Below are 11,869 nucleotides of genomic sequence, written 5' to 3' on the forward strand. Positions count from 1 at the left end.
GAAAAGAGAAAAGAAAATAGGAGAAAATGAAAAAATGGAAATAAAGTGTTTGTAAATGGGGAGGGGAGGGGGGGTGACGGTAGGGCAGGGACAAGGGGAAAAAATGAGAACCAAGACCTGTCATGTAAAGGTACAAGATCCAATGATAAATGTAACTGTACTGTATACCTAAAGTGTACCAATAAACTCAATGAGGGGAAAAAAATCCGAACAGAAACAAAGTCTTTGTAAATAGGGAGGGCAGGGGACTGGGGAAAAAATAACCCAGATGTATCATGTAAAGATACACATTCTCAGTGATGAATGTCATCATATTATATATCTAAAATATATCAATAAGCTTAATGAATAAAAAAATGAAAATGTGGTATTTATATACAGTGGTGTTCTACTCTACCCTAAAGGATATACATAAGGCATTTTTATGTAAATGGATACAACTTGAGGCCATAATCTTAAGTGAATAAATCTTGTGTGAGGACCCTAAAATAGAAATAATGAGCAAAATGGAGGATAGATCCTATGAAATAAAAACTTGTTCAAATGGGAAGGAGAAAAAGAGATGGGGTTAGGGGGAAGAGAAGGAAGAAAAATGGGATTTAAAGAAAAAAGGGAAAAATAGAAACGGGCTTTTATAAATGAGGGGAAGGTGGGATGGAGAGAGAGAAGGGGACAGAAAAGAAAAACTATGTGTTAGGTACATGTTCAAATCCTCCATGTTGAATGTGATTGTTATGTACCATAAACATGTAGTAATAAATAAATTTAAAATGAGTACATTGAGTCCAGAAAAAAAGATAAACTTGAGTCATTTGTCAGAAAACGGTTGCACCTTGTGACCATAAAATTAAGTGAAATAAATCAGACACACAAGCTTAAACATCATATGGTTTCTCTTATAAGAAAACCCCAAATATAAATAAAAAGCAAGCTAAAAGATAATATGAAGCAGGGAAATCCTTCTCATGAGAAGAGGATCAAGAGATAGAGGAAGGGAAGGGAAAAGGATGAAAAAGGAAATTAAGATGTGTATACAAGTTCAGTTGCACGTAAGGAATATAAACATGTACTGCAAACATGAATTAAAATAATTTTTAAAAAGTCTTACAAATAAGAAAAGGGAAAAATATCCAGTACTAAAAGAAAAAGAATCTGAACAAGTAGTTTAAAGAATGAGAGACTCAAATTAAGCATGAAAAATTTTACAGTTTCATTGTGATAAAAATTACAGATTAAAATTACAATGAGATCGTAAAACCTGGCCATTTTATACTATTAGGTTGACAAATTTTAAAAAATTGATAATTATAATTTACCAGTTAGTATTGTATAAAAACTTTTCTAAGTGTTTAACATGTATAGATTGTTTAATCCTCAATCATAGAGGTAGATAGATGGTATATGCATTTTAGAGATTTAACAATTAATTTGGCAAAAATTAAAGTAACACAGAAGGTAGTGGAGGTACAATTTGAAAGCGACCAGTATAGCTCTGATACCCACTGAATTGAATACTGTGCCAGAACTAAGTGCAATGTGATGAAGTGAAAGATTTTAGACACAGGTTATCCTTATTAGTTGTGAGAATATTAGTAAGTTGCTTAATGTCTTAGTGATTCATTTTTGGTATTTCTTCATAGATTATTGAAATTTAAATGTTATTCTGTACTGCTTCTCTAAGTATGAACAGTGTTGTCATATAACAACCCTCATTTATTTCTAAATTGTAAGCATAAATTTATCTAGCTGCTGGACTAGTTTTTCAAAATAAAATGTAGGACTGAGAATTAGCTCAGAGATACAGTGTTTCCTTAGCATGTATTGAGGTTCAGTGCCTAGCATCACAAGTAAGATAGAGAGAGACAAAGAGAAATAAGGAAGGGAAAAGAGAGAGATTTAATAAAAATTGAAGATATACTTACCTAGTACCTTTAACTTCAAAATATCTTTTGGAGAATAGCGAGTAACTCAACTTATAGCTGTATATCTTAGTTGTCACACATATTGCCGAGAGGTAGTTCACCAGGATGTTCACTGTAGCATTTTTTATATTAGCTGGAAATAATCTCTGTGTATCAAGTGAATAGCGAATAAATAAATTACAGCGTTTTAAAACAGTATAATAGTATGAAACTGATTTTTAAATAAGCTAGAGTTGGGTGGTTAGATGAATATAGATTAATAGATATATTTGTACTTTGGCTGAAATAGCTCACAATGTTTTAAAATTTAGAGAGCAGGAATAGTAGATAAGTATAAAGTGGATAAGTTTGGCTTGAAAGGAAAACAATAAAAGCAAGCACAGTATCTGGGGAAAGTTTTGTTTGTTTATATGAGAAATGCAAGTTACTCTTAACTGTACAAACTCAGGAATGGGATATATCCTTATAGATTTTCAGAAAAATCCCTTATTATAGATGTTCCTGATATTCACAGTTGCTATCCAAATTAAGAATCACAGTGATTAAGAAATGAGGTATACTTTCACTTGAATTTGTTTACACAAATTGAATTTTAAAAATGAATAAAAAGGACTAAACGTGTAGGGGAAGTGGGAAGGGTAGGGGAGAGGAAATAAGGGACAAGAAAAAAATGTGAAAAAAGGAAAAAATGGAAACAGTCTTTGTAAATAGGGGAGGGAGAATGGAGAGGGTGAAGGGAGGGTAGGGGTATGGGGAAAAATGAGAACCAAGATCTGTGATGTAAAGGTACAAGATCCCAGTGATGAATGTAACTGTACTGTATACTTCAAAAATACCAATAAACTCAATAAGAAAAAAAAACAAAGAAGATACTAAAAAATACAGAAGATAGAATATGTTTCAAAAGGCCAGAGTTATGGTACAGAGTATAAATCGAGTAATACATCTTGCATAGTAGTAGGGTCATTGTCTTGGTTGTTCCCTTGTTGCTGGGACAAAATAGTCAACATCCATAAGTTAAAAGAAAAAAGGTTTATTTTAGCTCAGAGTTTGTTGAGTTTCCATAGTCAGCTGGCTCCAAGGCAGGGTAGCCTGACAGAGGGGCATCATAGAGGAGAAATAGTCCATGGTAGGGTAGGCAGAAACCGTTGGTGTCATTGACGCCCAGTGTGGGGGTTCTGTCTTCAGTTAGCCACACCCCAAACTATACTAAACCAATTAGTGTACTAATCCAGTACAACATACCCTTAATCCCAATATCACATAACCCATGACCCAGCCACCTCCCAAAAGCCCCACCTGTTCATTCATGAAGTTTTAGGGGGGACATGAACATATAAGCCATAATAGTCGTGAGTTTTACTTACACTAGAAAGAATACTGAGAATAGCATTACATATTTTTTAAAAAGATCTCAGGTATGTGTGTGATAATTGACCAAATTCCAGTACAGTAGTCTCAGTTAAATTTGGGAAGTGTGGGGAAAGGCCAGGATAAACTCAGGGGTGAAGCAGCATCGCTGGGCTTAAATAGTGTTTGGTAATAGTTGGATTTTTCTGTTGTATCAGTAGAAGTTAGTGTTTTTTAAATACCTTTCCAAAAATTTACTTGACTTGTGCATAGATCACAGAACTTACTGAGTGTCTTTTTAATATTCTAGACAGTTTACTGATTCTATAATACTTAATCTCTGAACCTTCATCAGGTTGTTTTCCTAATTTAGCTTTTCCAGACTGAGGAAAATTGCCAACACATAGGGGTTCATGTATATTTCAGACTTTGTATATTTAAGTGTTCTATGTTATATTTTTATTTGATAGTTAGAAATTATTATAGTAAAATCTTCATTCTTTATAGTTTAAACCTAATACTCTCTTGTTCCCAAGTTTTTTGTTAGCGCATATTGGTTATACAGTTTAATGGATTTTGTTTTGGCAGGTTTATACATGCTTACTTTAATCATCCTCCTCTTCTTTTTAGTTCAGAGAAATCTTTTTTCTAATGATTCTTTATGATTAGGAAAAGATTACTTTGAAACTTAACTATTCAAATGCAGAGCATTCTTTTATTTATTATTCCTATAAATTTTAGAGCTGAACAACAAAGAAATGAAGCACTGTGTAATGCTGAAGAGCTGAGTAAAGCTTTCCAACAATATAAAGAGAAAGTAGCTGAAAAACTGGAGAAGGTAAAAAGCAATTGTGCAAAATCAGTGTTTTTTTAAATTACTGTTCATCTTCTAAAAATGTAGACATAAATAGAATGTTTTTGTTGAATAAAAGATTAATTTTTATCATATTTATAACAAAATAATTAAAATAATTTTCATTTATGCTTTTAAATTAAAGTTAAAATTTTTTTTTGTTTTGGATCTTGTGGTATTTGACCAGACTGACTTTGAACTTGCCGTCTTTTTTATTTTCTTTTTCCATATTCTATATTTCAGTAACAAGGAAATGTAATAATTTCAAAGAAAGTGTCATAGTTTCAAGAAAAATGGATTGGGAAAGAGGAATAAAAAAGAAATAAAATCATCACAAGAAGGCACAAAACCATAAATCACAAGCAATGGGGCGTGGCAGAACACTTGCCTTGCATGTAACTATGCTAGGCACGTTGTTACATGCCTGTAATCCCCAGTACTCTAGAAGGCTAAGGCAGGAGGATTACAAGTCAAAACTCAGTTTGGCAATTCAGCAATTTAGCCGGACCCTGTCTCAAAAAGTAGAAAAAAGAAGCCAGGCTCAGTGGCACACACCTATAATTCCAGAACTTCAGAGGCTGAAGTAGGAGGATAGCTATAAGTTCGAGGCCAGCGTGGCCTATATAATGTATTTAAGGCCAGCCTGAACTACATATGAACTAAATAGCAAGATCTTGTCTCAAAAAAAAAAAACCAAAAAGGACTGGGGATGTACCTGAGTGCAAAGGCCCTGGGTTCAATCTCTAGTACTACAGAAAGGGAAGCGGGGAAGAGGAGGAGGTAGCAGCAGCAGAGGAAGAGCAAGAAAGGAGAGGGACTACTGTATAAATATGTACATTGAGCTACATGCCCACTTCTTTTAATACAGAATCTCCTGAATTGTTCAGTTGCCCATGCTGAGCTTGCCATCTTTTTCCTTAGCCTTCTCAGTAACTAGGATTACATTTGTGCCACTGTACCCAGTGAAATAAAGAATGTTTAAATGTTTACCAATGATGATATTCACCCATCTTTTTATTATCTGCAGAAATTGTGTGTGTGTGTGTGTGTGTGCGTGTGCGTGCTCTCTAAGGAGGGAAAAAAGTAGAGAGAGGAGAAGAGAAAATAATATAGTAAAAAATAGAGTGAATAAGTAGAGGCTGGAGCCAGAGAAGCAGATGAAGGAAATTTCTTCTCACTTCATTACTGAAAATGAATGCAGTGTACCTTATGTAGCCTCCAACTGGTTTCCCTTGACCTGCCACTCTAAGAAGGACTCACTTCTGCCTCTCAAAGTGAAGTTTCCTTGAACTAATACTATCATGGAAGATAATGACTATTACATTCATTTAATATCTCTAATACTATATGATAATAAAACCTTAACAAAGGAAAGCTACAAGTTTAATAGTCACATATTGAGCTCGGTATAGATGTCTATTAAAGATATACCGATATGGGAAACTTTCATATTGAAGTAATAATTAAAGCAGAGGAACATAATGATTCTATTCCAAAAAAGGATAGAGGAAAGAATCTCATAGTTTAAGGAAGAATAAGATTTTCAGAATAGATAACTGAAGGACGTTCACTTTATTACCAAGTTATTTTTAAAAGAAGCATAATCCCAATTTTGTCATATAGGTGAAGAAATGTGAGTGTATAATACGCGTTATTTAGAATATTTCTATTGATGAATTATTTTAATTTTATGAGTTTTATTATTTTAAACAGTGGATACTTAAAAATATCAAAAAATAGACTATTGAATTTTTAATATTTATTGAGTATTAAAAAGGCATCAAAATTTTCAGCAACAACTTTTTGGTGTACCCAGTCTAAAAATAACAAAAGAGATAAATTCCTGTATGAACTACAATGAAAATACCAATGGGACTCTACAACAAGAATAATCTTTGCTTTGATTGTCATGCACAAGGCAGGCTTCACATATGACAACTGCATGTTTCATGCACATATCTCACCTACACTTGACAGCACATGTGCTTAACTTTCCTGTGGAGCAGTCCATTCTGGTTACCTCTTTTGTCTCTCTCTTTTGTCTGGAGCTTCTTACTGTATTGTACAACATGCACTTAGCAGAAAAATGACATATCAATAAAATAAAAATATCAAATATGTAATGAGTGTTTAGAATAGACATCAGCATTTTCATATCAGCTGTTTACTTGCTTATAAAACCTAAAAGGTAACATCAGAAATAAAAACCTACATGAACTACAGTGTAAATTCAAACAAAAGTTAGCCCAGAGATAATCTTTGCTTTAACTGTCACACATGAAAAGTGCATGTTCCATACATAAGTATTGCTTACACTGATAGAATGTATATTTTGTTTTCCTGTCCTTTTTGGTATGGCACAGCTGACATCTTTTTTGTTTTCCTGTGTCATAGTTGGTCTTTGTGATCCTACACCTGCCTGTTCACTTGTCAGCTTCCCAGTGAGCTCCACAATTTTTTTCATAGTTCCTAGGCAGAAACATTTTTTTTCTTCGCTATAAATGATCTCTTGTGAGTTCTAGTCCCAGTTCTCTAAGAAAATGTCTCCGTGGTATTTTGCACTTGTTATTTTCTTTTGAAATCTATTAAAGGATCTACTAAAACACAGCCATTGGCCAACCCTTTGTATTTCAAGTGACATTGTAGTTGCTGCATAACTCATCAACAACATCTACTCTTTCTTTGGTTTTGTTGCAGAAACTTACCATCTCCTGCTTCTGTTTTGTCAAGGTTTCTTTATCAATATTTCTATCCTAGTGCAATGTTTACATCAGCAGTACCACTTTGTTTTTCTTTGCCATATATGAGGCCAATGTTTTATCTTTCTGAAATCTGAAGATCGTACTGTACAATTCTCTTTTTTGAAAGTGCAACATTTCATTTGGAATTTCTGCTTTGTACCTGCAGTTCCTATACCGGTCAACTTGTGCTCTGTTAGCAAATGTAACATCAGACGGAAACTGGTAAACCAATTGTAGAATATCACATTCTGATTAGTTTGGCAAAGGGAGCAGTAAGTCTGTTCACAACATCATTCGGTTTATTACTATATAAATAAAGACATGGTGGCTGAGTTCTAGGATAAATTTCTAACTTGAAAATATACTAAGTCTTTGCATCTACAGGGACATAGATTTATACACCATATTTTGGCCTAACCTTTTCCATAAGTCTTTTACATTCCTGTGTTTACCATGAGAAATCCCTGATAATATAGCAGACCTATGAATGCTTTCAGTTTATATAGGTGTCATAATAAGTACATTTTTAAAATATGGTTCTTGGTGTATAAAGAATATTTTACTTGTATTTCAGCCTTTGTGTATTTCACAACATCCTGTAACATTTCATCTATTACAATTTCCAACACTGGCAATACTGGCATTCTGTCCAATAGGTTTCACTCCTACAAGATCCTCATTATATTTTCAGACCTAATTCTAACATTGGATCATTCCATTTGGTTGTGTGATCATTTTGCAACATTTCAACTGTCAGATGTCACATTCCATTGTGATAATATACATGTTTTCGTAACAGAAGAGTGATGTGGGTGTATTTTACCCCCTGTGATGCTCAGGTAGTCATATACTTGTTAATGCATTATGTGAGAAAAAAAAAAAAAAAATCTCAATTTGACACTTTTGCACACATTTTACCATTCATTATACCAAGTGGATAAGCGCAAAAATTGCTTCCTGTATTCCCCAGGTGAAGCTACTGAGATGCACAGCTGGCTACTATTATGCTAAAGTGTAAATTTATAGTAAGAAGTATGGGATGGGTTGTTGTAACCCAATATTATGCCCTTTGGGATTTATATGCCAGGTCCTGTGCCAATTGCTGGGGGGTTTGATAACACTTAATACATAAAACTTACTCTAATGAGTTTACAGTCTACTAGATTGGCAAGTATGTAGGTACACATGACAATTTCAGTATTTTGGAATAAATTATAGTAAAAATTACTAGGTATTGCTGGTGGCATGAAGGGGAGTTTATCAAACTCTGGTGAACCCAAACAATACTTCACAATATAGGAGATACTTGAGCTGCTAGGTTATGTCAAAAATGATGTTATGTCAGGTGTAGTTGCACACGTCTGTAATCCTAGCACTGGAGAGGTTGAGGCAGGAGGATTGCAGCAAGTTCAAGGCCAGCTTATGCTATGTAGTGAGTTAAAAGTTGACCAGTATAGGAACTGTAGCAGGTACAAAGCAGAAATTCCAAATGTACTACATAGCAAAACCCTATCTCAACCCCCTCCTCAATGATGTTACACCATTGTATAATATTAAGCTGAGGAAATGGGTCAGATACATGTTTTAGGATGCTCACTCTTACATTACTATAAAGCTGTATTGGAGAGATGAGACACAAGAACATTCAGATCAGGCAAAAGATACTGAAGGGATCTGAGTCTGTAGATGAGAGATGTTAAAACTGAAGGATCAGTGGGATCTGGTGACCACTTGAATATATTTGGAGCAGGTAGTGAGAAAAAGTATTAGCGTCTTTAGGTGGTTGGCTTGAGTGACTGATGGATAATTTCATCAGGAATCCAAATAGATAATTTGTTTGTTTGTTGGTACCGGGGATCAAACTTGGAACCTTGCGTTTGCAAGGCAGGCAGCGGAACCACTGAGCTGAATTCCCTGCCCAAATAAATAATTTGGAAATGAAGATGAATACTATTTTGGAATTTCTGTAGACTATCCAGATGTAAGTAGTTGTACCTCCAGGTCTAAGACTTTGAAATCTGAACTAGAGCTTTAGATTTAAGAATTGACAATATTTAAGTGATAGAAGCCTTGGCCATTAACAGAGAAGTTTATATAGATTGAGAAAAGAATGAAAGATACAACTCTGGAGATAATGAAATAAAATAGCTTTTGAAATATGTTGAGAAGTGGACAAAAAAGTTAAGAGGTCAGGAAAGTATAAGAAAAGCCAACTCAATAGAGCAATTTTAAAAGAAGTTGATGGTCTTTAGCAAATTTGTCAAGAAAGATGCAGACTGAGCCTAGTGTGGTGGCACATGCCTATAATCCCAATTACTTGGGAGGCTGAGCAGGAAGATGGCAAATTAGAGGCCAGTCTAGGCAATTTAGCAAGACCATCTCAAAATTAATAATAAAAAAGGGCTGGAAATGTAGCTCAGTGGTAGAGTTGCCTCTATATTCTACCTCCTTTTTTTTTTTTTTTTCGTTTTTGGTTTTTGGTTTTTTTGAGACAGGGTCTCACTATGTAGTGATACTGACCTGGAACTCACTGTGTAGCCCAGGCTGGTCTCAAACTCACAGTGATCCTCCTACCTCAGCCTCCTGAGTGCTGGGATCACAGGCATGCACCACCACGCCAGGCTTCTACCTCCAGTTCTACAAAGAAAAATGAAAAGGAGGATGGAGATTTTAAGAATTGACATTATTTAAGATATAGAAGCCTTGGCCATTAACAGAGAAGTTTATATAGATTCAGAAAGGAATGAAAGACAAAAAACAAAAACAAACAAAAAATGAAAAAAAGCCGGGCGTGGTGGTGCACGCCTATAATCCCAGCACTCAGGAGGCTGAGGCAAGGAGGATCACTGTGAGTTTGAGACCAGCCTGGGCTACATAGTGAGTTCCAGGTCAGTCTCAACTACATAGTGAGACCTTGTTTTAAAAAACAAAAACAAACAAAAGAATGAAAGATACAACAATGGAGAATAATGAACAGTTAGAATAGCTTTTGAAATATATTGAGAAGTGGCCAAAAAAGTTCTACAAAGGGCTGGATATTTAGCTCAGTGGCACTGTGCCTGCCTCTAAAGCACTAGGTCCTAAATTCAATCCCCAGTTACATACATACATACATACATACATACATACATACATACATACAAAAAAGAGATGGAGAACAGGACAGAGCTTTATAGAATACACAGCCTCCAAGGTGGGAAAATGGGCAGAGGGGCAGTAGAGGTAACTAATAGATTATTTATATAGGTGAAGAGGACACAAGTGGTAGTAGTGGAAGGGGAGACAGAAAAGTAGAAAGAAGCTGGATTAAGGAAAAGTGTTTTTAGACTTGAACATATTGTCAGTATATTTAAACGGCAGGAGCCTGTGCAGAAGATGACAGAGATTAAAGACCTTTCAATTACAGAGAATGAAAGATGGCACAGAGATATGAAGGAGTTACAAGATGATATAATCTGAGAGTTTATACTTGTATTGAAATAGGGATATTTCTGTTTGTTAAGGAAAAAATTGAGTACAGAAAAAAGTTTTAGGAAGAAGAGTAAGAAATGTGAATGATTTTGAATTAAATGTCTTTGATTTTATAAGTTAAGATATTGCTAAAATAATTTGCATAGCAGGAGGGTAATGGGAGGGATTTTGGAAACTGGATGAGAGCTTCTCATACCACAGCTGTAGCAGGGGAAAAAATATCCAGGTTTTGAAAGGGGATATATGAAAATAAAAGGGTACAAAAATGATCAATTAATAAAAGTAGTGAAAATAAGGATGGTCAAAGCCCTATAGCATCATAGCTAAAGAATAAGAGCTTATAGGTGATGTTATCAACCATATTATCTACTGAAGTTGAAGATTTTTGTCTGCCATTCCTTTGCAATAAAACTAAATATGTACCAGTATAAAAATATAAATCTTAGTAGATAATGAGAAAGTGTGAATTCATCAGATTACTATTTTTGAAAGCTTTGCAGGACCCGTGGGAATACAATAAGTAGAACTAATTCTTAAGTGATCTGTAGGAGAACAAATACTTAACTAAGAGGAATACCTTTAATGAGAGAGAAAAATGTAAAAGGCAGGTTTTTCACATTTCCCTTAGGATTATCAATTTCTAACTGCTGAATAGTGGATGTAACAAATGATAACAGGAAATGGAGCGTATCTTCCCAGTTGTTCACTCCTCTTTCTCCAACTTGGATGCTTGGATTTTATCGGTTTTATGTTAATGTTTGGGTGTTTTTTCAATGGGGTATTTTGTGGCTAAAATTTCAAAAGTGACTTCTGGAACATTTACACTGAACATTACTTCCCTTTAATGTTAGCCTTTAGTAAGTTGACTACAGCATCCCTACTTGAGTTGCTTGCTTTGTTCATAGGAGGCTAGAGCACTCTCGCTTTCACATGAAAGAGGTAATTCCTGTGTTACAGGCTCTTAAGGATTTCTGGACAGGTAGTAGTAGCATTATGCTCCCTGACTTTCATTACTACCCAGGAGCTTCATTTTGCTTCTTTTTGCTACAAGGCTGAGGACTTAAACATATAAAATCACTTAGTTTAGTCTAATGCTTATTTTTGAAATCATTATTTAAATTTTTAGCTTGAGATACTTAAAATTTATGGCCACATTTGTATGTCCACTTAAGACAATTTCTTATTTTAGGTTCAAGCTGAAGAAGAAATATTAGAGAAAAATCTAGTTAACTGTGAAAAAGAAAACAAAAGGCTACAAGAAAAGTGTGGTCTATATAAAAGTGAACTTGAAATTCTAAAGGAGAAATTAAGGTATTGTACTCTATTGTGGGAAAAAGATTTTTGCGTGGAAATGGGGAAAACTGAAACATAGAGTTTGTATATTATAATTATGGATTTTCAAAATGTAGAAGGATAAGTTTTATGGCAAATTGTTTTCTAGGTATAAGGTCACAATTTTAAGTAATGAAACATGTTAATTATTCTTGTAAATAGAATAATATTGATCATATTTGCTTTTCATATGTTTATTA

At 34.4% G+C, this 11,869-nt stretch overlaps 1 protein-coding gene across 9 annotated transcripts in view; it reads left to right on the top strand.

Moving 5' to 3' along the window:
* Ccdc18 (coiled-coil domain containing 18) overlaps window positions 1–11,869 on the top strand; it is a 114,182-nt gene that overhangs the window by 27,625 nt on the left and 74,688 nt on the right. For all 9 annotated transcript variants that reach the window (XM_010644892.2, XM_010644895.2, XM_033758153.1 and 6 more), the window contains 2 exons: window positions 4,014–4,110; window positions 11,527–11,648. In XM_010644892.2, coding sequence (XP_010643194.1) covers window positions 4,014–4,110; window positions 11,527–11,648 — 219 coding nt within the window. The remainder of the gene's footprint in view (window positions 1–4,013; window positions 4,111–11,526; window positions 11,649–11,869) is intronic.

Source organism: Fukomys damarensis, unplaced genomic scaffold, assembly GCF_012274545.1.
Source record: "Fukomys damarensis isolate Sample0158 unplaced genomic scaffold, DMR_v1.0_HiC HiC_scaffold_33, whole genome shotgun sequence".
Classification (NCBI taxonomy): Eukaryota; Metazoa; Chordata; class Mammalia; order Rodentia; family Bathyergidae; genus Fukomys; species Fukomys damarensis.